Genomic DNA, 27,482 nt, shown 5'->3' with positions numbered 1-27,482 from the left:
GGCGGCTGCCACTTTCAGGTGGAGAATGAATGGAGAGGTGACTTTCACCCATTCATTGCTTGCTAAGCTGTCTCTGCAATTTCTGAAGAGCTAAATAGAGAGAATCGGGTGCATGCGCGGATTCATTCTCCGCCTGGATGTAATGGGATGTAATGGTGGGTGGGACGGGGGACCCACTTTCTGGAGATAGATGCCTATTCCAGATCTGGGACCTCCATCTATCAGGAATTGATAACATATCCTGTTCCAAAAATGGATTAGTTGGTAATACCCCTTTAATAGCTAATGATCTAACTAGAAAAAATTAATGTAATGACTATTGTTATGTCTACATTACAGATTCTGAATAATGGAAATCTGTTACCAGCTACGGATGTAGCCATCTTTATCTTGACTCTGATAACTTGCTGCAGCGTGATATCACACAACAAAAGCCATTCAAAAAGTCAAGATAAAGGATCTTGCCACTGTGTATTTAATGCTTTAAAGAGGCTCTGTCACCACATTGTAAGTGCCCTATCTGGTACATGATGTGATCGGCGCTGTAATGTAGATTGCAGCAGTGTTTTTTATTTTGAAAAACAATCATTTTTGACGGAGTTATGACCTATTTTAGCTTTATGTGAATGACTTTCTTAATAGACAATTGGGCGTGTTTTAGTTTTTGACCAAGTGGGCGTTGTGGAGAGAAGTGTATGACGCTGACCAATCAGTGACCAATCAGCGTCATACACTTCTCTCCATTCATTTACTCTGCACATAGTGATCTTACTAGATCACTATGTGCAGCCACATACACACACTTTAACGTTACTGAAGTGTCCTGAGAGTTAATAGACATCACCTCCAGCCAGGACGGGATGTCTATTCACCATCCTGACACTTCGGTAACGTTTGTGTGGGACTTACAGCACAGCAAGTGTAATCTCGCGAGATTACGCTGTAAGTGACAGCCCAGCGTGATCTCGATGTGCTGTGTGAGTAAGTCACACACAAATGTTACTGAAGTGTCGGGATTGTGAATATACATTGCGTCCTGGCTGGAGGGGATGTCTATTAACACTCAGCACACTTCAGTAACTTGTGTGTGTGTGTATGTGTGTGTGTGTGTGTGTGTGTGTGTGTGTGTGTGTGTGTGTGTGTGTGTGTGTGTGGCTGCACATAGTGATCTAGTAATAACACTATGTGCAGAGTAAATGAATGGGGAGAAGTGTATGATGCTGATTTGTCACTGATTGGTCAGCGTGATACACTTCTCTCCACAACGCCCACTTGGTCAAAAAGTAAAACACGCCCAGTTGTCTATTAAGAAACTCATTAGCATAAAGCTAAAATAGGTCATAACTCAGTCAAAAATGATCGTTTTTCGAAATAAAAAACACTGCTGTAATTTACATTACACCGCCGATCACATCATGTACAAGATAGGCCACTTATAATGCGGTGACAGCGCCTCTTTAAAAGTCAAGCTAAAGACGGCTACATCTGTAGGTTACCAGGAAAATACATGAATTGTATTGACAGTGGTAGTTTCTAAGTGTAAAATCATATTCATTGGTGCAGAGATCTTGCATTGTACGTTCTGAGTTCCCCAACAGTGAAAATATCAAAACGCTGGTAAGATTAAAGCTATTCCGTCTATGGTCAGCTTTGCCGGTCTATGGGTTACACTGTTCAGGCACAATTTTTAAAAATAATAAATGTATCGAGGCCTTGACACTTTTTATTACTGTTAATAATTTCAGCTTACTTTTAGTAAAAATGTACAAATTTTCTTTAAAAATGAAAAAAGTAATAAAACAGACACAATTTATTTACTTATAGGTTTGTTTATTTTTTTAATTTAATTTTGTTTTCTTCACCATCGGGAAAACAAATTGGCCAAAAACGTGAAATCTTCTATTTGACGATGATTTTATATATATATATATATATATACATACATACACTATATAAGAAAAATATCTAAACACATCACATCACATTAGTGGAAATATATAAACTAATACAATGCTGTATAAAACTGTTCTGCTACTTGGGGGTGCTATAAGAATCCGCCATTTAGAGGATGAATCTTCCATTGACACCTGAAGACTATGAAGAGTCTGTCATTGGCAGATGACACTGGTTAAACACAAGAGAGCTTTGCAAGTTAATGGTATCACAATCATTCTATGTTAAGTTTCTCCAGTGTGCATACAATCACTGGTACCCAGGTCCCTCAAGCTGCTCCTCTTCAATGCATCAATGCTCTGCCAGTTGGCAACCTCAAGCCAGGAAGCTGTCAGTGTCAATTGAGCTGAGGCTATGTGGTTCATGCTGGTGAACGGGCGTCCTATGTTTCCAAAGCATGGGAAAAAAAAGTCTCTGCTCTCCTTCCATGTGAGCTGGCGACTTCCACTGACTGCAGTTTAAAGGAACTGTGAATTGGTCTTAACAAAAGCGTTCTGTGGCTGAGTCCTGGCTGGGACCCTTGTCAACAGATTCCAGGGTCGCAGGTCACACTAACTAACATCTATTCCCAGCAGAGCCTGCTCCGAGCGCAGCCTGGAAGTAGTACAAATTTGGAATTTTTGTCTAATCCCCCGAGATATTCCTGATCCTTCCACATGTTTCTGCTCAATTAGAAACAATTCTCACTTTGCACCACGTGAGGGGCCTCCTTGGACATTATGTTGAATCAAAGGAAAGTGACCTCTGAGCCAGAAGAATAGAGGCAGGCAGTCAACTTTATTATTTATTACAGTGTAAGGCCTCAAGTACACATCCGCTGCCAAATATACGGCCGCAAACGACGGATCCGTGAAACACGGAGCGCACATGGATGGCTTCCGTGTGCTGTCTGTTGGTTTGACAGACCAATTGAATACAATGGCCGAGACTGATCTGCAAAAAACGGACAGGAATAGGGCCTGTTCTATTTTTGGCGGAACGTAGATGTATACATATATAGTATTACCTGAATTATGATTTCAAAACATACCTTCTAGATGAATACATATATATGGGAGTTCTGTGGCTGGCACTACTATGGGTACCCTGCCGTTGACACCTTTATGGGGCACTGTGGCTAGATTTGTTAGGGTAGCAATGCGGCTACTGCAGTAATGGGGGCACTGTGACATCTGGGAAGTATGCCACAATTCGATATATACCTGACTCTTCCCCTTCTTGAAAGGTTAGCAGGTAAGGTTTACAGTATAAGTTACTTAATATGTAATGTATGTCAAATCTATGCTTAAAGGGGTATTCCACTTTTAGTAAACAACGGTTATTCATTGTGTACTGAAAAGTTGTACAATTTTCTAATATATTTTCTCTATCATTTCCTTGTGGTTTGGAAGATCTCTGCTGCCAGTCATTCAACAGAAACCTTAATTGTTTACTCCGAGGGAATAAAAAGATGTGCTAGTCACGTGATGCTCACACGGGTGCGTGGTTCGTTACTAGACACGGCTCTGATACGCGTAATCTAACTGTAATCAGTCCTGCCCCTGTGACCGTCACGTGACCAAGACATATTTTTATTCACTGGAAGTAAACAATGAAAGTTCCCATTGAATGACTGCAAGCAGAGATCTTGAAAACTGGAATACAAAAAGTATATTGGAAAGTTGTGTAACTTTTCATTATACAAAAGACTAAAATTGAATTGCTGAAACCGTAAAAATTCCCCTTTTATCTGAAAACAATATGGCCCCAAAGAGTTAAGTGACCCATTTAGCTCTGCTACATGTGACTGTTACAGTATATTTTCTTTGGATAATTCTTGTTTTAAGGAGTTCCGCTATAGGAATCATTATGTGGAATTCTACTATTTATCGCGCGACGTTTGCACAATGGCTTCTATAAAACGTTAGCAGCGAGATTCTCGGAAAAGAAAAACAGTTTAGCAGTCACAGTAGAATCTGGCGCCCCCTACGTGTGAGCACAAGATAGGAAATGCATTTATTGTAACTGTCCCTTACACGCTTTTCCGTTAAAGCGACTGTGCGAAGTTTCCCATCTGACCCGCACGTTTAGCTGACACCACAAAGGACAAGCAGTTCAAGGTCCTGTAAACCCGCATGACAACTCACAAACTGCAGCAGCCTCACAACTTTCTTGAAAAACAGGCGCTTGTGTAACTTAAATATACAAAGGCTGCAATGAGATAAGTTATGACAGGCCCAGATAAGAGCTCTCCCAGCTAAGACAGTCCTGGTAAATTCATCTACACATCACAAATTGTACGAGCGGTCCAGATATGGCCCAAAGCCCGGCTTAGAAAGTGCAAGGAGGTTAAAGGGACAATATGAAGTGAAAAATGACAGGATGTGAGTTCGCAACTCTGAAGATGAACAGGAACTTCATGTGTTATCAGCTGATATTAGAAGAAAGAAAATATAACAGGAAAATACTTCTATTACAGAACATCCTAAAGAGAAGCTTGAACAGCCACTGGTACGAATGTCTTATTATACAAGCACTGGTCTATACGGGGTATAATCCATGTCCTTCTGTTTTATAGGACACTTGAAGGATATGACAGATCCTTTATGATCGCTTATGATCCCGCTGCCAAGACCTATTGCAGTTGTAAAGTACATGAAGAATATGTGGGTGCGATGAAAATCCCGAATAATAAAAATAATATTAAATTGAGCATTACAACAGCCACTGAAATCCACGGACTGTAAGTCTAATGCACAGATGAGAGACAAGTCCTCCAGAGGGAGAGTTGTAGTAGAGTAAACCAGTATTATAAATCATACATGAGTGGGGGCTCCGTTACAGATTTTGCATTGGGAGCCAGGAGGGTCAAGTTGCACCCCTGCACTGCACTAATTCATTGATTTAAGATACTACAAGCACAGACTACGCATTAAGATATCACAATGCGTTGTTTCGACAAATAATATACTCAGGTTTGCTACATCTGTGTGTGTAGATAGATAGACAATATGAAATAGGGTTGCACGACGCATCGAAATATCAATACTATTTAGATGCCGTGCACCCTCAAAAGGTTCAATACCATGGATTCATGGATTTCGATACTAAGCTTAGTATTGTGATAGATGAATGTGGTCACTGGCCACTGGCATGATGTGATGCGGCCGGCGTCAGTCCAGAAGTCATTGCGGGTGCACTGCACAGCGACTGTCATGTTCTCTCTCTTCAGTGCCGGCCACACAACATCATTGTGATGGCGCATGCACAACAAGTGTGCATGCGCCATCAGGAGCGGGGCAATGGCTGTATAACACAGCCGCAGCCCCGCTCTAATGTCGGAGATCAGAGAAACTTCTGATCTCTGCCGCCATTCCCTTGAATGCCGTAATCAAATCTGACTATGGCATTCATAGGGAAAATAAGCAGGGGCGACGCTTTGATAGCGTCACAGGGAACCTCTGTGACGCGATCGAGGAACATACCATATATGGGCAGACTGCTCAGGGTCCTTTGATGGACCTCGAGGGCTGCCTGACCATATTTCCTATTGTTAGAGCATACTGAGGTATGTCCTAACAACTGCATGTGTACTTTTAGTACACAGGCTAATGTACTGGTATATAGATATATACCAGAACACTAAAGCAAAAAAAATAAAAGTGTAAAAGTAATAAAAAAATAATGTTAAATAAATGTTGTAAAAATACACAAATTACCTTTTTTTTCTGTTTTTTGTTTATTTAAAGAGGCTCTCTCACCAGATTATCAAATCCCTATCTCCTATTGAATGTGATTGGCGCTGCAATGTAGATAACAGCAAAGTTTTTTTGTTTTTTTTTTAAACGATCATTTTTGCCAAAGTTATGAGCAATTTTATATTTATGCAAATGAGATTTTCAATGGACAACTGGGCGTGTTTTCTCGTTTTACCAACTGGGCGTGAATTGTGTTTTTACCAACTGGGCGTGTATTGTGTTTTTACCAACTGGGCGTGTATTGTGTTTTTACCAACTGGGCGTGTATTGTGGTTTTACTAACTGGGCGTTGTGAATAGAAGTGTATGACGCTGACAAATCAGCATCATACACTTCTCATCGTTCCCACCCAGCTTCTTTCACTACAGACACACAGCGTGACGTCACCCACAGGTCCTTCAAACTTGGCGTCGGACAGAGAAGATACATGGGCTCCAGCTGTCCGAGGGGGTAATATGCTCGTCTCTAGGGAGTTTACTATGCTTACCTGACACGGTGAAGCTGCTGCAGATTCAACTGTACCCTCTGACGCCTGGAGCCGATGTATCTTCTCTCTTCCGACGCCAAGGTTGAAGGACTTGTGGGTGACGTCATCATTCCCAGCCAGCTTCTTTCACTCCGGACACACAGCGTGACTTCACCCACAGGTCCTTCAACCTTGGCGTCGGAAGAGAGAAGACACATCAGCTCCAGGCGTCAGAGTACAGTTGAATCTGCAGCAGCATCACCGTGTCAGGTAATCATAGCAAACTCCCTAGAGACGAGCATATTACCTTCTCGGACGGCTGGAGCCCATGTATCTTCTCTGTCCGACGCCAAGGTTGAAGGACCTGTGTGTGACGTCACGCTGTGTGTCTGCAGTGAAAGAAGCTGGGTGGGAACGATGAGAAGTGTATGATGCTGATTTGTCAGCGTCATACACTTCTATTCACAACGCCCAGTTAGTAAAAACACAATATACGCCCAGTTGGTAAAAACACAATACACGCCCAGTTGGTAAAAACACAATACACCCCCAGTTGGTAAAACGAGAAAACACGCCCAGTTGGTAAAACGAGAAAACACGCCCAGTTGTCCATTGAAAAGCTCATGAATATAAAATTGCTCATAACTTGGGCAAAAATTATCGTTTAAAAAAACAAAACGTTACTGTTATCTACATTGCAGCGCCGATCACATGCAATAGGAGATAGGGATTTGATAATCTGGTGACAGAGCCTCTTTAACAATAAACATTGTTAAAATAAGTCCCAATACATCAAATATTACACATATTTGGTATCATCGCAACCGTAATAACCTGCGCAACAAACTTTTAGTGTCATTTATGATGAACGGTGCATGCTGTAAAAAAAAAAAAAAAAAAAACTTTTTTTTTCTGCATTTTTGCCAAAATAAAAATGTATATAAATTAAGCGATAATGTACGTGTATCGAAAAAACAAAGTCTCAGTCTAGCAAAAATTTTCATAAGTTATGAGCGCGGGATGCAAAGAGGGAAAAAATAAATTGTTCTGTCCTCAAGGCCAAAATTGGCCATGTCCCTAAGGGGTTAACCCAATGTTGCAATTATATGATGGAAATGATGGGGTCACTTATTAATGTGAGGCACGAGGTATTATGAATTTTTAACCTCCATGTGCCCCACGTTAATAGTAATTAACCACATCATGTACCTCACACATTAACCCAATGTTGCCCATTATGACTGTACATAATGGGGTTAATTACTATAAATGTGAGGAATATGGAGCTTCAAAGTTCATAACGCCATGTGCCTCACATCGGAAAATAAAAAGCCTTTTGTATTTTTTGGGGTGTTTTTTATTGTTGGCAAAATATCGTTTTGGTATCGTAAATCGCAATACTACACAAGCTATGGTATCGTGACAACCCTAATATAAAGTGGTCACTGTCCTGTTGGATCTGACACTGAGCGTGGAGAGACTGTACAGTTCCCGAAGCAACCATCTGAAGCCCATCGAGATTCTTGCATGAGTATTATCCTAGGTAATAGACGTTACTTGCTGGGCATCATCCGGTTGCTTCGGACACTATACCGCAGCGCAGTTACGTCTTTCCACGCTGAATGTCAGATCAGGTGGGAGAATTACATTGGGGAGGCACTTTAACGGATTAGCACCAAAATCAAGAATATATAGAAAAATTTAAATAATCTGACACTGCAGGACAAGACCAGGGATGAGGACGTTGCTTGTACCGTATCATCAACCTTCAAAAACTACCAATAATGATTAAGAATCTAGAAATTGATGTAGCTATTTTAAAAAGATGAGATTACTGATGCTAATATGACCATAAACAAAAGAAAAAAAAAACGAAGGAATCTGACACCCACCCAGACTCCAAAACTCATCGTGATGATAAATGAGCTGAAACACGGCAGACATGACATGTATTGCACACGCAGACACAGCTGGCCTTACCTTAAGATACAAAAGCAGCTTTTAGCCCCTGAAGATAGCCGGCAGAAGCCAAACCTATGCTTGCTGTCAATGTCAGTCAGCACAAATGTAAAGTTTTGCCCGACCTGGCTGGCCGAGAGGCTGAAAAGAGAAGAAAGAAATGTGAGATATAAATAAGTCTAAAAACTCCAAATATATATATATATATATATACATTGACGGTGTCTTATTCATTCACAAAGGAATCCGTTTCATTAACACAAACTGATTACATCCTTAAGTTCTTCGTGGATTTCCAGCTACAAACCATCCGGATTTTTTATTATTATTTATTTTATAGAACCATTAATTCCAGGGCGCTGTAACTATGGAAAAGTGTCTAGATACATGTCGTGAGACAATAAAAACAATCACAATAAACATGAGCTTAATAAATGACAGACTGGTACAGAAGGAGAGGACGCTGCCCGCAGGGGCTTACAAGGTTGCTTTAAAGGTTTTGATGGTGGGAGAGAGTCTGATGTGTTGGGGTAGTCATTTCCAAAGTATGGGGATGTACGGGAGAAATCTTGGAGACGATGACGTGAGAGCAGATGAGAAGAGCAAAGAAGAAGGTCTTATGAGGACCGGAGATTACACGTGGGGAGGTATCGGGAGATAAGAGCAGAGATGTGTGGAGGAGACAGGTCGTGGACAGCCTACTATGTCATTGTTAACATTTTGAACTAAGTTCACTGGGGAATGGGTAGCCAGTGAAGGGATTGGCAGAGGTAAGAGGCAGAAGTTGAACGAGGAAAGATGTAGAGTAACCCGGCAGCAGAGTTGAGAGATTTGAGGGGTGCAAGAGTGTAAGATGGGAGGCCACGGAGAAAGATGTTGAATTTGTGTAAGTAGGAGATGGTAAGAGCATGTACTAGCATTTTTGTTGACTTGAAATTGAGGAAAGAGCGAATTTGATATTTTTAAACTAGAGACGGCAAGAGGCGCTAAGGGCTTGGATGTGTAGTTTGAAAGAAGGGGGGAATCGAAGGTTATCCAGAGGCAGCAGACTTGTGAGACTTGGGAAAGTGTGGAACCATCAACTGTGATTAATAGTTCTGATAAGGGGGTTGAGTGAGATGGTGAAAAGATAATCAATTCAGAATTCTCCATGTTGAGTTTAAGGTAGCAGGTTGAGAAGGAGGAGGATATAGCTGTCAGACACTCTGGAAAGCAGAGATGTAACATCTGGGCCAGAGTGGTAAATTTGTATGTCGTCAGAGCTGTCCCAAGCCAAAGGTGTAGATGGAGAAGAGCAAGGATCCCAGGACAGAGCCAAGCGTCCCAAGACTTCAGGGACACAAACACAGGGAGAGGGCGAGATGAGAAGATGGTGTGTGAGTTGGAGACACTAAATGTTCAGTTTGTGAGGAGATCCAGGAAAGCGCCAAGTCTGTGATACGAAGGGATGAGAGACTATGTAACAGGAAGGAGTGGTCGACAGTTGAAGGCGGAGGACAGGTCTAAAAGAAGAAGCAGGGTAATATTGCGAGACTTCGGCAGTTAAAAGATCATTAGTCACTTTGGTTAGGGCCGTCTTAGTAGAGTAGTGAGGTCAGAAGCCAGATTTTAGATGGTCGAGTTGGATGACAGGACAGTTCAAGGTAGACATGTTGTTCAAGGAGTTTTGAAGCAAGCGGGAATAATGGATGGAGCAATAGTTGGACAACGAGGATGGGTCGAGGGATGACCTCTTAAGGATAGGTGTGATGGTTGCATGTTTTAATGGAGTAGAAAGGTCTCCAGCGGATAGTGAAAAGTTGACGAGGTGGGTTAGGGCTGGGATAAACACAGTAGTACAGAAGTAAGGTTAGGGATTCGAGTGGAAAGCTTTCCATAAGTAATGGTGGAAAAGCAGGTTATGGGGAAGAGCACTAAGGAGTTGTGGGGAGGGGTCGCGGGGACAGCAGATTTAAACGAGAGCTGTGGGAGGGGTAAGGAGTTAAAAGTGTTAAATATGGTACAGTGGAGGCATACGGTAGAGTAAGTGTCTATACACTTGGATGGGCACCGTTTTACGGCTCTGTAAGTTGCAATAAGACAGTATGTATGAGTGCTAACATTGAGCGCCCAGTGATTTTAATGGATATGGTTTACGATTAATTTCCTGTTTTGCAATACTGGGGAACTTAACACTTGCTATCAGGTTGCCCATCGATTATATCGGATTACTATGAACGCAGGACACTCTGTGATCAGTTTATTGTCAGAAGACCCTTTTTGTCAAAAATGGGCAATTGCAAAAAACATTTGTTAGATATATAAATAGTATTTGATATATATAGTGCAACAAAAAATAGCGGATACAATATCACACATCATGATTTTTTTAGGTATATGTCTCATGGCTGAGACATTTTGTTAAACAAAAAAAATATGTTCAAACGACATTTTTTTACATGACGTCTTCGGTATTTTTATTTTATTTTTTTAATTCGTGAGTTTGGAAACTTCATCCACACCCTCTGCGGACAGGTCCATAAAATCATATAACCATGCAATCTACAGAGACACACATTACCAGTTAAAAGGGGATACCACTATTATAAGATGGCACTACAAGGCTGAAACCACACACAGAGTTTTTGATGTATTTTTGGTGCCCTTTTTGCGCTAAATGTCAGAAGTGGATCCAACATGAAAAAATTGTGTAAGTCCTTTCTTTATACTTCCCCTTCCTTTTGGATCCACTTGTAGCTTTACCCTCTAACTGCACCAAAAAGTGTGTGTGTGTGTGTGTGTGTGTGTGTGTGTGTGTGTGTGTGTGTGTGTGTGTGTGTGTGTGTGTATGTGTGTGTGTATGTGTGTGTGTAGCAGGAGGAGATCGATATATAGTTTTGGGGGAGCTTGTATTTTAATCTCTTCCCATTCTGAGCTTGTGTGTCCTGGGGGCGGTACTACCCTGTGATTCTCCCCTATAGGAGCATGAATACAAAGATACTGTAGCTGTCAATCACTGAGTAGCTCCGTCTACTGGACTCATAAGCCTAGGTTTAGAATGGATTTAATTGAAGAAGAAAAAATACAGGTCATCATGAATATTTTTCTACAAAAGTATAACAATCAGATCAGACAGAATATGTTCAACAGGACAGGTTCCCTTTAAAAATCATATTTATTACAGAATAATGCAGACATATATATTTTCTTGAAAAAAAAAAAAAGTTAATCCTAAAAAGATTCCTATCAAAAAATTATTACATTTCATGAACATTACAAAATGTCTTTGTGATATTTAGGTTTTCTAGCCATACTGGGGTTACATTCACTTTGAATCACAAATGTAATAGAATCAAAATTCCCTTCACACAACATAAAACAGCACATACACATTTTGTAGGTAAAGCCCACTCCCTTTTTCTTCTTCCATCACATCGTACAAAAGATGGACAACAATTCATATAACAAAGATCTTCTATGTGGAAATGACATCAGCACTTTGGGTATTCAGGTCAGAGGGGGAACATTAGGGGCACTAGGCTTAGACTAGGTTCACACTGTGATGGGGCATAATGCTCGGTGGGACCTTTCAATCATTCCGCCAAACATATTCCCCAAACTTATACATCTATATGTCGAGGTGCATACGTCTACAACGGACTCCAGTTGAGAATTCTATCGAAAAATATAATCGACTATGATCTTCCGTTCAACGGACGAAACGGTTTACTGACTAGTACTGGCCAAACATATGCCAAAAGGATACTATTTTGGCATACATTTGGCTTATGACAGTCTACGGGCACATTAGATGTATGCGTCGGCCAATAGTGTGGCATGTTGATAAAAATAACTCTTACTACACGAGGAAGAAAGAATCTCCGCTTGTTTCTGGTGTCCAATGGAGAGATCTATGCATGTCTGGGGAAATAAAGGGCTTGGTCTATACTGTTTTATGCCTTTCCACTTCTAATGTACAACTGTTGACATGATTTATTTATTTTTCATGTTATTTTCGGTTCCTTTCATCCCACCACATCATAAGCTTATTGACTATCTTAACCTGTAAGGTATGCAAATACAATAAAAAAAAATTTTTTAAATAAATTAAAAAGAAAAGAAAGGTCTACCTGTCTAAGGAGAACGGGAAGCAAAACTTGGTGACGGTCTGTAGGACTTCCTGCAAAGAAAAAGAGAACAATGAGAACTCATCTGTATATACACCGTATATTGACTGCCGTGACAGTGTTACCATTTATGTTATAGGACAGAAAAGTACAGTGTAAGGCCTCATGCACACAACTGTAGTTTTTATCCGCAATTACGGATCTGTACTTGCGGATAAAACGCTGACACATTCCTGTATATTTACAGGTGTGTGTCCGGGGACGGTGAAATGAGCTGCAAAAAAATTGAACATGTCCCATTTTTTGCATTTACGGACCATGCTCCGATACTTATTACTGTGAGAGGTGTCCGCAAACGCGGCGGACACTCCGCTGGCCCATCCGTGCAGTATTTACTGTCCATAAACACTGCACACATAAGACTTAAGTGCTGGAAAATAGTTGGTTTGCAAAGAATAAGCATGGTTTACTATGTTATCAAACAACCTGCCCTCTCCAGCAAGACATGAAAACCCATAATATAGATAATGAACCCGAAGGACCCGTTAAATAATAAACACATCAAACAATCTACAACATCTTTGCCTTTGCACCAAATTTATATTGCAAATGCAAAATAATGAACACAAGGCGGACCGTATCCCACAACGAGGAATTAATCAGAGAGCGAGAATGTGAAATCTGCTGAGAGGTATTGCCCCTCAAGGGATCGTCACCAGCCACAGCATATGGGGTGCGGGAAGCAAAACCAACCCTGTGCAACTGCCAGCGCTGGTGCCGGTTACCTAGAAACCAGGGCTCAGGGAACGAAGCAGAGCAACATGTCACCCAGGAGCACAGAGCAAGTGACAGCAGAGCTTCCAACAATATCACAGTGACTACGGTCTCAGATCACCGCTAGGTCTCTTATTGTTCATGTTGAATGTGGCAGCCGAAATTTGAGAAACCTTCGGAAAAAATGGAAATTGCATGTCCAAAAAAAAAGTTGGACATTACGGCATAACTGACACACAAAAACAATTGCATAAATACGGGATTTTCACCATTATTTCACCCAACTATTTTTTTTTGTACGAATAAATCTTCTATATTATTAAAGGGGTATTATGTTTTCAGCAAATAAAGCTTATTCATTGTTTGATGAAAAGTAAGACAATTTTCCAATACACATTCTGTATCAATTCCTCGCTATTTCCAAGATCTCTGCTTGCGGTCATTGGATGGGAACCTTTATTATTTACTATCAGAGGTCATGTTATCATGCAGGTTCAAGGCTCGATCCAAGAAAAAAACAAAACTATTAATGACTGCCCTCTTGCTAGTCATGCACCTGTTTGAGAATTCACAGACAGCAAACAAGAGAACTTTAACACAGAGAGGAATTAACACACAAAAGGGGGAGCTTAACAACGTTTCTACGCCAGTTTTCTGGCGTAGAAAAGTCGCAAAGAGCCCAAATTATAGCGGAAATCTACGCTCGCTCCTGGCTGGCGTAGATTTCAATCAGTGGAGCACAGACAGTCGAATATGCGACCAAGTTGTTAAGAGGCGTGTGCAGCATGAACCGCCATTCCTAAATAAACCTCCCCGTGTAGGTTAGAAACGGTCTACCTTGAATGAGCTTTTTTTGCAGAAATCAGAAAACCAGTTTAAGCTGCCCACACTCATTCGTTTTTCGGGAGTCCCATCCCACCCCCAATCTCCTCAATTTCTGCTCACCGAACATCATGTCAACTATATGGAGGGAGGAGAAATAAGCAGGAGGTGGACACTTCTGGCGCCACTTGTTTACATTCTGCCAGTGCTCATACTTTATGTATTTGATGGTCAGCAGATCTTGCCAAAAACAACAGGATCGGTTATAAAAACCATAGTATGCATGAGCAGGTTCAAATTTTTGGCGGTGGTTTTAAGATGGAAACTGCATCGGCAACAGCACCAAAAAATGGCCCAAATCGACCCCCATTAATTTCAATTGGAGACAGAGTTTTTGTTTTTTCCTGGGCTCAGGAAAAAAACCAAAAAGTGGCATACTTTTTTTTGAGCAGGGTCTGCCTCTGGTCTTCCATTGAAATCGATGGGGGCAGAAAAAACCTGCGGCATTTGTTTGAGCGTTTTTTTTTGCCCGTGGATTTGGCATTCGATTGAATGGTTGCAGGCAAAAAAAAACGCTGAAGGAATTTTTAGACAGATTTTTTCAGCCTGTCAAAAAACTCTGTAAACTAGGCCTTATGCTAAATCCACACTGGCATATTGCAGATCCCTTCCCACATTCAACCTTATTGATTTAAAACTTGTCTGGATTCCCCCAATGCGAAAGATGGGAATATTTTCTTCCCAGTGTTGAGATCCATTTCAGTTTTTATGAATAATAATGGATAGAAAAAGAAATCACCCATATGCTAGTATGGATGCCGCCAAGAGCCATGCTCAGAGGTGGTTTAGTAAATGACAGACCAGATATTTGTTCAATGCGCCGGAATGTAAATTACTATTCATAATACTGTAAGTCAAGCTGCCGAATGAATGTTGGGATTCCAAGAAAAAAGTTTTCAACCCCGTCCTTAGACTTGTTTTTCTAACGAGTCTAAAGAGATTTCAATACTGTAGACACAATGTTGAAAAACTAGTGCAAAGAAAAAGTTGCGCAGTCCCATATAGCAACCAATCAGGTCACTGCTTTCATTTCGGTTGAAATGGGCTTCGGACCCACTTTTTTCCCCCTATAATCAAAACTACAGCAAAAAAAAAAAAAAAAAGGTCTATAAAGAAATAGAGAGCAGGAATGTGATTGATATGGGCAACTCTTCCACTTTTTGACTAGCTCTAAAAAATCTCACCCAGTTGGGTGACAACCATCATGGCTACCATTACAGCTCCTACAGGCAGCGGCATACATAAGTGTGAAAGGACCTCCCAGAGCACAGATCAAAATGAGTCTTCCAATATGGTGTCGGACTTTGCCACCCAAGACAGAAAATTATTTGTTCCCCCTTCACATTCTCTTCACGACCCTTGGGACAATTCTCCACATACTTGCCCATTTGAAGACTTAAGGCCCTTTTACACTGGGCAATTATCGGGCAGACAAGCATTCATAGAACGCTCATTGCCGATAATTTCCCTGTGTAAACAGGGCAGCGATCAGCAGATGAATGCGCAAAAGCTCGTTCATTAGCTGATCGTATCGTTTTTAAAAACTTAAATATTATCAGTGTCGGCAGCCCATCTCCCTGTGTATACAAGGAGACCCGCTGCCTACATGATAACAATGTATGGGGACGAGCGATCAGAGTAATGACTGCTCGCCTCCATACTAGCTCATTGTGACAGGAGCAAACGAGTGCCGATCAACGAGCGGTCTCGTTAATCGGCCCTCGTTGCATCGGCCAAAATTGGTGTAATAGGGCCTTTATTCTTTGTAGAAGTAGTTAGATAAGAAGGTAATGAATGGGGAAGAGGGGGGAGGTGGACCTCCAGCTCACCGTTTAGTTGTGTCTGAGTGCAGACAGCGCCCGGATTCCCGCGCGGCCAGCGGTACACAACAGGAAGAAAAAACAGAACCAAGATCCAGCGCTGGGTGTGCGTTAAAAAGGAACTCCTGTTCCAATTTTATTGGTATAACAAAGATAAAAATGATAGAACTATATGGAGTAGTTCTGTGGCAGAGTACAGGAATGAATGTTAGGTGAAGGATAGCAGTAAGCCCTGTTCAAATGTGCCTACGCGTTTCTGACACGTCTGTGTCCTTATTCATGGCATGCCATGAATAAGGACACAGATGTGTCAGAAACGCGTAGGCACATTTGAACAGGGCTTACTGCTATCCTTCACCTAACATTCATTCCTGTACTCTGCCACAGAACTACTCCATATAGTTCTATCATTTTTATCTTTGTTATACCAATAAAATTGGAACAGGAGTTCCTTTTTAACGCACACCCAGCGCTGGATCTTGGTTCTGTTTTTTCTTCCTAGATAAGAAGGTATCAGTGATTTCTATAGAGACCTATAGTATAGTTTCATAACCCAACCAGTGGCTGCATAAATTTCCTATACATTTTCTTTTTGTGGGACTTGTCATTAGTTTGTGACCACCAAAGCAGGTTCTACGGATACTTTGCCACTTTCCAGCTGGGTATCCGTGGTATTCTCGTTTTCATAAATCGAGTGCTCATCTCTCTACTGCCACAGGAAAACTTCTACAAAACCTCTTCAGTAATGAGACCCCCGCTAATGTGTCTGACGGCGCTGCCCTCTCCTATGTGTCTGGCTGACTGTTATTCAGTGAGGGGCGGCTGATAATGGGATCATTATTTATTCGAGAGGTATGGAAAAGAGCACAAAGATGAAGTAGTTCTGGGCATGACACGAGATACGCCTAAAGGGAAGTGAAACCAGTCTAATAAATTAAACATCAGCGTGCACGGGGACTTCTCTTCTGGTGGCAAATAATGAATTCTCAATGGTAACTGAAAGGATGCTCCGCACTTCATTTATTTCAGAACCACCTCCATTGTTCCCAAAACAAGCAATATCAATCTAATAACCTGCCCAATGGAGTGGAAACAAGAAATGTGTCATTTTAACCATCTCTGTCCCAATTCTTCTGCGCTGGGAAATACAGATGTAGCAGAATTGAGTTTTTTTATTTGGTATGACAATGCTTTCTCTGTGGCGTAACGCAGGACTGTAACTACATCTACTACATTATTTTAAAAGGAGTTATCTGGTCTAGCCCTATTGGAAAATAATAACCTAGCAGGGACACCCGATATTAGCTAGATCTGAGAACAACACTAAGGATGGTTGTCAGATCTGGGGGGCCAAGCTGGCACTCCCCATAAGATCACTTATGTTGTGGTTTCAATGTGCCGATTGAGATCTACATGTATCCAGGGACCTCAATATGAACAATGACAGTCCATTTAACCCAATAGAGTTAACAAAAATGTTAATAAACTGAGCTCTGCTAGATCTGACAAATACAGCGCCGTTACCACTGTATGTAGCTCCGCTCATCTCTCTCCTAGGTTGCAGCTGACCTACCCGATAGCACCACTCAGAACAAATCATAGGAGATAAACCCTCCAATACTGTGGTCTCCTGGCTACATATCCCGGCTCGGTCATATCTTGTATGAAGTAAGTGCTCAGACAAACAACACTTAGTGTAATGAATGGCTGTGTAATCTGAAGATGTGGAAGCAGCAGCAGCCAGATGTTTAACATCACACTTCTTCCGCAGAACAGCAAGTCCTCCTTTGACAGCTTGCAATCTTCACCTCTCTTAGGGGTACACAGAGAGGGGGTAGGGGGACTGCTCCCAGAACGCTGCTCACAGCTGACGTAGTGCTCAAGGCCTCAGGTTACCACAAGTGGGTGAGTGCTAATTCTCACAAATGGATCACTCTTTGGAATGACTCACTAACATTTCTGTGGGTTTATATTGTGTGAATATTCTCATTCAGCAGAAAGAGAAAAGACATGAAAATCATTACATTCAGAAAAAAATAGTAGTCACAGAAACATTGCTAGAAGAGGGAAAAACACCGGGGGAAAAGGTGTCAAAGTGTGCGTCCTGACAGTTCTGTTAGTGCTACTGGGTTATGGGACCTCTTCACTACTATGTGTGCGCCATTTCTGTTCTCTTTGACCCACTTGCAGATCATGCCATATATTTGGGTTATTCTTCCCTAGAAGCAAAACTTTTAGGGGAGAATTCCTCCGTAATACGACATCCGATGAAGAATGCTACCATTTCTTCCATATGGAACCAGAAAACACCTCCTCGTGCCTCCATATGAAACCTGGGGCACAGTAAAGCTCCATACAAGTCTAGGAGTGATGTATTTCGGCTCCATACAATGTGGAGGTTGTACAGAGAAGTTATACAGTAGTGTAGAGGAGCTCTTATATGTGCGCCAGGCTGTAAGCTATACCAATGGGGCGCCTATATGAAGAACTAATAAGTATAAATGGTTGTTTATTAAATCTTATAACTTATTTGTGTAGTGCTAACGTATTCCACAGCAATGTAGTCACTCACATTAGTTCTGGTCTCCAGTGGAGCTAGCCATCTAAATTCTCTATCTCAGACCTCCCATAACCTCTGGCCTACCTTATAAGAAAATGACATGGGAAGTCCTGGCCGGATTTAGCAATAGTGTTGTATTCGCTAGGTTTCGGACTTTTTTCACAGAAACAAAAGTGCGTTCTGCAGAACTTTTGTTTCTGTGAAAAAAAAAAAGCAGAAACCAATCGAATGGAGACAAACGGAAAGCAACTGAAACAAAAGACTTACCATTGAAATCAATGGTAATTGTAATGGAACCGTTGCTTTCAAATTTCATGTTTCGATCCTCTCTTCCTCTGACGGGAGAGAGATAAACGGATAGTAACGCTAGTGTGAACATAGCCTTAGCCTTCATTTTCACCTCTGGCAACACAATAAAATAATGAAAAGCGGAATAATGTCTACCATCATTGCTTGCGCTAGACACAAAAAAAAGTTGCTGTGGTTCAATGGAAAGTTTGCACATAAACGCAGGACCGCCAACCCTGTGCATTTCTACATTTTGGATCCTAGGTACAGGGATTGCAGCTAGAAAAGAAAAAGGGACACCGTGTCTGATCCCAGAGAACAATGCCATGTAATGACAGATAATACTATTGCGTATAATACAACATTAGAACGGGAGTTTTAATGTAACAAACATGGAATGCTCTTCTTACAATTTGCAGATATTGCAGACTTCAGTGCAACACCTCATTGATACATGTTGTAAAAACCATTGAAAGACGAGTTAAAAGAATACTTATATAGACTTGAACAAGTACAAATTCATAAGAAGAGAAGCATTGGAAACAATCGAGCTTTCGGCATTTCGACTAGAAAGATAAGAACGTCTGTCTTTGAGAAGGTCCTTGTGTCTCTGTCTGTCTGATCACCCCACTCCGGTCTCATTTATTTCAGAAACTTTGCCAGCGAACCAAACATAATCAATGAGTCCTGTGTTACTGTCAATATGTTCCGTCTTAAATATATTGAGCGGAGCAGGTTTTAGCACAGTTGCATTGAACGCCCCAAATGTCAAGCCACGATTTGATTATGGGCAGGCTACAACCTTGGGACAAGGAGGCAGGTGGTGAACGTCCCGAGCAAGCGGTGACACTAAGAGGTCTCTGCCTCCAGGGACACAGATCATACACTGCACTTTAAATGGAGACACTTGCTATGGATCTATTTGTTCCTTCTTCATTAAGAGATTTTATCATTTACAAAAACAAACTTTCAAATAGAACAGATATAAAGATACTGAAGCGTTGTATGTGCAGGTCGGAGAACTGACACAGCATCGAAGCTCAATAGCAGTAATGTACCCAAAGCTACATTTATAGCCTTCAAATAGAATACCAAAGAAATATCTTCTAATAAATGACCCATAATTAGAACTAGTCCATGTGAAACAAAAACTACATGACCCTTTGGCATAAAGATTAAACATAAACTTTATTACAAAACATAATAAAAATACAACAAAGTACAGAAAGGTAAAAAAAAAAAAAAAAAGAGCCTACAACCTTCACAAAATAGGAGAAAGAAAAAGCAGGGGTAAAAATGAGTATAGAGACCGTGACAAGGTCCTTCATATAGGGCACATAACAACATAACTTGTAAATGCATCCCAACAGAGGCGAGTACAGATGTAGCCATCTTTATCTGGGCTCTGATCACTTGCTGCAGCGTGAGATCACACAACAACAGCCACTGAAAAAGTCAAGATAAAGGATCTTCCACGGTGTATTAAAAGCGTTAAAAGTCAAGATAAAGATGGCTACATCTGTAAATACAGACAAATCAGCAAAACTCATGATACACAGGTACAAATACACAGTGGAATAAATAAGTACATATGTTTAACCCTAAATGGGAAATACATACATAGCGTAATGGAGAAATAAGAGCGCCAAGAAAGGACCGGACCCACGTAAACCACCGCGCACTGGACGTTTCACCGAAGCTTCTTCAGGGGTGACTTTGCTACTTTGTTGGATTTTTATTATGTTTTGTTATAACGTTTATTTTTAATCTTTCTGCCAAAAGGTTGTGTAGTTCCTCATTAGGTTTTCATAATACTAAAGAAAGAAACATAATAATAATAATAATAATTATTATTATTATTATGGCATAAATTAGTCAATCACTTCATCCTATTATTTCCACTTCAACTTTTTATTTGAACAGCACAGGTTGGAAGCAATGTTTTCAGTTCATAAATGTTAGATAACAGATATTTTAGGGTTTCGACTGCTGCAACCCCTACTGCCATAACAAGGACCCCCCCCCCCCATTCCTACTCCAGAGGACGGCAGTGGTGGGAAGGAGATGTATGTAGTGGTGGATGAGCATGCGCATGGCCTAATTCATACAAGTCTATGGAGTTCCATGAAGAGCTGAGCATGCTCACCTGGTTGTTTCCATATCTTCCACAGACTTGTATGGAGAGGACCATGCACACGCACACTGTCTGGCTCTCAGATGGAATTTGCTTTAGCAGTAATATGTAACAGCCCGTGTATGGATCAGATGACAACAGTAGATCCCCTTCATCCTGTGAGATCTTCTGTTTTCACTAAGAGATCCACATGGCCGCTGTAGATAACTTATGGCCATTGACATAGTCATCCATCTCCCTCCTTCCAGAGCTGAAACTAGGTGCCAAACGTATGGGACTGAAAAATCTGATCCATAAGGGTGCAGGCACAGGTTTGCCTCAGCGCAAAAATAAGCTGCAGAAAACTCTACAACGTAATCCAATAGGAAAACTATTTTACAACGCAAGAAATTTAGAAATCTGTCTGAGTTGCGAATATTTTTCCCATAGGATTATATTGTGGCGTTTTATGCAGCTTTTTTTTAGCTGCGAAAATACGAGACAAATATGCCACATGTGACTGCACCCTAAAACTGAATGGGTTTATTTCTGCAGCATCTGCACGGATTTCTGCAACTCCCATTCAGAGGAATGGGACAGCCGTCAAATATCTGCAACAAATCTGCTGTGTGTGAATATATTCTTAGTGTCTGTGTGTGAATATTGTAGCGTCCATGGCTGCGGGCCGTCGGGGTTTACTCACCCCCGTGAGCACTGGTCCCCATCTCCTTCCTAGGAGAGCGCCAGCGCTCACTTCCGCTCCGTTCTGCTGTGTCCCGTAGGGGGCGCGCGCAGGCTCGTGTCCAGCCTTAAAGGGCCAGTGCACGCACATCAGGAAATCATCAACGGCCCATGATTTCCTGGTCTATAAGAAGGCCCCAGCCCCTCTGAGCCTTGCCTGAGCGTTGTTAGTTATCCCAAGTCTGTCTTGCAAATGGCCCCTTAGTGTTTCCCGTTCCAGTTGTTACCGGTTCCTGTATCCTGTGCTATTCTTGATCCTGTGCCTACTAGCGTCGGAGTCGTGTCACGTCCTGTGTCATCTGCCACGTCTGGAGGAATTCGCCACGTCTGGCGCAACCTGCGCCACACCTGTGTCATCCGCTACGTTTGGTGTTACCTGCTGCACCCATCTCCAACTGTACCAGAGCTGCGGCAACTGTCTGGAATATCCAGGAACCCTTGTGCGGGACGTATTGCTGGGGTTCCCTGTTGTTTGGCCAGTTGCCTCCCCGCTACGGCGGTACGGCCTTGTGGGTCCACAAACCCACAAACCGTGACAAATATATTCTGTGTGTGTGTGTGTGTGTGTGTGTGTGTGTGTGTTTCTTTTTCAGATTTTTTCCTACAAAGGTGGAAGGCGCTCACTGTCACGACTCCTAAACTCTGCTACGGTAGGAAAGGTTTACAAAACGACCACTGGAAACACCACATTATGTAACATAACCCTAAATAAATACAGTGGATTTATATATTTTCACATTACCATCAACAACCCCGGCGTCCAATAGGGATTTCAAAGTTCACACATCATTTGGCATGTACTCCAGGAAAATCTTGCAAAGTACGTCGAACGTAAAGGTTCTAGCAAATGCAACGGACTCCGGTTTAAAAAAAAAGACCATGGACACTTTTGGCACATAAGCCAGAAGCATTTCTAGATGTATATGGCCACTATGTAATAAAACTAGTTTTCAAGTTTATGTATTTTATGGAAAACCTGGTTTACTGCTCTGAAAAAACTTCACAAAAATGAGTGTGACATGTTAAGTATTTATTCTGGAATGCCATAAACCTTGTTTCATGTCTTTCTCTTATACCAGAACGTCACACAGCCAAAGTAAGTATTATATTACAAACATAGCAGTGACAATACTGGAGACATGATTTGTAAAGCTCGTCTTAAAGGCCCTGAGACACGACGGTGAGTAAAAAAATCCAAGAGGAGAAATGGTTAATACGAATATGTTCATAAACCATCATGAAGTAAAATGAAAAGAACAATAGACCAGTAGGATATTATTTTCAAGAAGAATGTAAACCCATCCCAACATCATTAACATGGCTCACTTGAGACCTGCCTTGGGCATATGCAAAATCCTATTGTTAAACTACAGATGCCCGAGCCCTTCTTGGCAAAAAGCATCAAGAAGGAGGTGGCATAAAGAGCCTTTGATCATGACAAAAATAAATAACTAAAATGTAAGGAAAAAAAAAATAAAAAAAAAGTGTTACAAAAAATTCTGCAGAGACATAAAAAACAAAATGTTCCTTGTATTACTATTACCGTCATATGTCACAAGTAAAGTCAGACTAAATAAGGCGAACATCTAAACCATCTTTGTAAAAAAAAAATTTGAGTATTTTTTTTTTTTTTTTAGGAATGCGTTCTTGGTATATTGTTTCCAAATTTTTTTTTAATTATTTTTTTTACATTTAAATAAACAAAAAACAACAGGGATTCTTACCTACATCACATCAATACACATTAATCCCATTCACAATGATACCCTCACTGCAATATGTGAAAATGGTGAGAATTTGTGCAGCAGTTTAATTTTCTTTAGGGTTTTCATTGCTCTCATCTCTGGGAAACAGGCTGCCAAGTCTTGTAGACGGCATTCTGTATCATTAATTGGGAGCCGTGGTAATGAGGAAGCCGCCTTGTATTCATCAGAGAGGAGGCGGATTGAAAGCGACTGACAAATGCTGTTCATGAACACTGGCACCCTCTCCCTGGACAAGGCACTCATGAACCCGTCCTACTCTAATCAATAACACCTTTACTTGCCAGCACAGTGAATATCCATATCAAACACTGTCATAAGGAAAACAAAAATCTTAGTATTTCGCCTACAAAAAGTTAACACATGCCATAGCTACAGCGACCATTTGTGGACTTGGTGTAACTTTTTGAAAAATATTCAGGATTTAAAAAAAAAAAAAAAAAATAAACATGTGGAGACTCCTCAGATGACACATTATAGACCGGTACATTCACAATAACAAAAAAAGCATTTCTCCAAAAATATTCCGAGACACAGCCAATGCCAGTCTTCACTACAGACATTAAAAATTCTCCCCTGATTCATCGAGAAAGGGCATAAACAGCTTGATATTCCCCATGATAAATCAAATGTCAGCATGTTACCAAGTCCTGAAAGCCAATGTACCAGTCAATGAAGGAACTGAAGTTGAACGAAGATATTACAATAAAGCAAAGATCCAAAATATTCCTCAAAATCAACCATTAGCAACATTAGGAAACAAAACATTAACCCTTTTTTTTTTTTTTTTACCCAGTGTCCTTTTGGCCTTCCTGATCAGAAAAATGTATGTTTTTTGGGGGGACATTTTTTTTTAAAGTTGGTACCAATTAAAATTAACTATTATTTTATAAATTTTATATAGTAAAAAGTGGGAAAAACTATATCCCATGTTAGGTAAAATGGGTTGGTCCAACTGGACAACCACTTCTCAGAATAAAGCAGCCATGATGGTCAGCTGATCGCATTTTGCATCACAGAATTTCTGGGGCTGTAGGAAATTAGCCAGTTTGGTAATTTTTGATACCCTTATTCAAGTCTATGGAGAGGGATAGCACATGTTCCTCCTGATCCCTACCAGAAAATGGGGACTAAGGGCCCTACGTTGTCGGCAATAGTGGTGGTGTGTGAATGACAGGTTATAAAAGTACACAAAATAAATTCTTTTCACTTAAAAAAAACAACTAACATTTTATGTAATTTAGTAAGGGGAGCCCAATTTTATGCTTAAAGTGTAGCTAAACGTTTGACAAACTTCTGACATGTCATAGTGAGATGTCAGAAGTTTGGATTGGTGGGGGTCCGAGCACGGAGACCCCCACCAATCGCTAGAACGTAGCAGCTGAAGCCCTCGTGTGAGTGCTCAGCCGCTTCGTGTCTGTTCGGCTTTTTTCCGGAAAGCCGATGTATCGGAGTACGGGCTCATAGACTTTCTATTGAGCCCGTACTCCGATACATTTATTTCCGGAAGAAGCCGCACAGACACGAAGCTGCTGAGCGCTCATACGAGCGCTTCAGCTGCTTTTTTCTATCCATTGGTGGGGGTCTCAGTGCTCGGACCCCCACCAATCCAAACTTCTGACATGTCACTATGACATGTCAGAAGTTTATCAAACGTTTAGCTACACTTTAACGCTATTTGTACGAATTACTTTTTTCTGCAAACTACTGAAATTCAGTTTTCCATGCGTCCATGTTGCAAAGTTCTACCGGATATCTCTGCATTTATTCAGTAACTATATGCAGGAATTTCTATACAACTATTCAAAGAACTCCCCCAAACCTGTACAAACCATATTCGGAGGCTATTGCCCTGTGCAATCAATTGTCCAAACATTTCCAGATTATCAGAGAATATTGGGGAGCACTATCTTTGTGAGAAAACAACTTTTCAGTAAACTTCTTATTCGGGTTCATAACTTTTCTGTGTTTTTCTTCTCTCGGTTAAACATAGAGAATAAAACCAATTAAGAAACGTTGTAAATTCCTTGGCTCGGCTGTTTCCGTCACTCACATAGAATTCTAAAAGGAGCGGCAGTGCCCATGCTCGACCACCGCTTCTTGTGGTGGTCATATGGCTAGGGTGGACTGCCACTGATTGAATATTTAGCACCTATACACTGGATAGGTAATACAACTTTTTGGCAGGAATACCCCATTCATTTAGTAGTAGAGTATCAGTCATGATGTAAATGTCCCAACTTCAGCCAATAGCTGTATAAACCTTACAGCTGTAGGAAAAGTGGTCCATGGTTTCTACAACTCCTGCTCCAAGCCCTGTAACCGGCTACTATTGTCCTGTGGACCATTGCATTTTATACTACAAAGAAGGCATAAAAAAAGGGTCTTATGATGGACCTGGTATCATTATTTTACTTCTACACATGAGCACACAATGCTAATCGCTACTTGGACAAATGATACATTAGATAAATTGGCATCATACAAGGACTCAGATAGGAGAAAATTGGGGGAAACCATAAAACAGCCTTTTCAAAGCTGTGAATATAAACATTTAACTAGATGCTTTATACCAAATTGTTCCATCATCATTGTTATTATTATATCATATCAATAGTGACAGGCATTGCCCGCCCTAGTTGTGTAATATATTAAACCACAATTATTATTTTTAGCATGTAAAATGTGGGTGTAGAATATATAGTGAGGATAAGTAAACAGTAACGAGGATATTGTCTGTTATGTCAACATTATTCCTACCGAACAAATGGACCAGAATATAATTCATGTAATGTGGCGAAGACAAAAACACACAAACTTGGTTACGTATGAGCATAGAAGGAGAAGTACTCATCACACAAGCAATAGTCTTATCGTCACTAATACAGCACTAGGAGGGTAAGAAGCCATGCTATAGGTCATTTCAGAAAAGTTATGGCATACACGGTCTCAATCATTAAAATGTCATCATTTAAACTGCACAGATGGACTTTTTTTGTTAATTGTAAAATCCTTGAATTTTTTAAACATAATTTTATTCAATCCCTCCCTCCCCCTAGGCAAAATCTCACACACCTCAGCACAGATTAAGCACTACATGGCAACCTCGAAACCCTGGGTCCCTAACCTTTTACTACATGCGGAGACTGTGGGAGGAGATGGCGCCCTCCTGAGACACAAGCAAGAGCCAATAAAATGAAATCTTTGTCAGCAACACACACTGCTGTGATCATGAAATAGAAAGACACAAACTATACAAACCATTATTTCATTACATGAATGTTCCACATTTTTATCTCTATCATCTACCATCAATGCTCCATCTATGTATCTCAGCATCTCTCTCCCTGTATCTCAGCATCTCTCTCTCTCTGTATCTCAGTATCTCTCTCTGTATCTCAGTATCTTTCTCTGTATCTCAGTATCTCTCTCTGTATCTCAGTATCTCTCTCTGTATCTCAGTATCTCTCTCTCTGTATCTCAGTATCTCTCTCTGTATCTCAGTATCTCTCTCTGTATCTCAGTATCTCTCTCTGTATCTCAGTATCTCTCTCTGTATCTCAGTATCTCTCTTTGTATCTCAGTATCTCTCTGTATCTCAGTATCTCTCTGTATCTCAGTATCTCTCTGTATCTCAGTATCTCTCGCTGTATCTCAGTATCTCTCGCTGTATCTCAGTATCTCTCTCTGTATCTCAGTATCTCTCTCAGTATCTCTCTCTGTATCTCTCTCTGTATCTCTCTCTGTATCTCTCTCTGTATCTCAGTATCTCTCGCTGTATCTCAGTATCTCTCGCTGTATCTCAGTATCTCTCTCTGTATCTCAGTATCTCTCTCTGTATCTCAGTATCTCTCTCTGTATCTCAGTATCTCTCTCTGTATCTCAGTATCTCTCTCTGTATCTCTCTCTGTATCTCTCTCTGTATCTCTCTCTGTATCTCAGTATCTCTCGCTGTATCTCAGTATCTCTCGCTGTATCTCAGTATCTCTCGCTGTATCTCAGTATCTCTCTCTGTATCTCAGTATCTCTCTCAGTATCTCTCTCAGTATCTCTCTCAGTATCTCTCTCTGTATCTCTCTCTGTATCTCTCTCTGTATCTCTCTCTGTATCTCTCTCTGTATCTCAGTATCTCTCGCTGTATCTCAGTATCTCTCTCTGTATCTCAGTATCTCTCTCTGTATCTCAGTATCTCTCTCTGTATCTCAGTATCTCTCTCTGTATCTCAGTATCTCTCTCTGTATCTCAGTATCTCTCTCTGTATCTCTCTCTGTATCTCTCTCAATATATCAGTATCTTTCTCTGTCTCTCCGTACTTCCCTC

The 27,482-nt window shown here is 40.9% G+C and overlaps 1 protein-coding gene across 5 annotated transcripts in view; it reads right to left on the bottom strand.

Annotated features, from left to right (window-relative positions):
• The window catches only part of DENND1A (DENN domain containing 1A), a 582,084-nt gene that overhangs the window by 388,144 nt on the left and 166,458 nt on the right, over positions 1-27,482 (bottom strand). For all 5 annotated transcript variants that reach the window (XM_075835514.1, XM_075835510.1, XM_075835512.1 and 2 more), the window contains exons 4-5: positions 12,225-12,274; positions 8,137-8,256 (exon numbers count right to left, since the gene is read on the bottom strand). In XM_075835514.1, coding sequence (XP_075691629.1) covers positions 8,137-8,256; positions 12,225-12,274 — 170 coding nt within the window. The remainder of the gene's footprint in view (positions 1-8,136; positions 8,257-12,224; positions 12,275-27,482) is intronic.

The sequence above is a fragment of the Rhinoderma darwinii genome, chromosome 8 (genome assembly GCF_050947455.1).
Source record: "Rhinoderma darwinii isolate aRhiDar2 chromosome 8, aRhiDar2.hap1, whole genome shotgun sequence".
NCBI classification, from domain to species: domain Eukaryota; kingdom Metazoa; phylum Chordata; class Amphibia; order Anura; family Rhinodermatidae; genus Rhinoderma; species Rhinoderma darwinii.
This window is presented reverse-complemented; position numbering and strand designations above follow the sequence as displayed.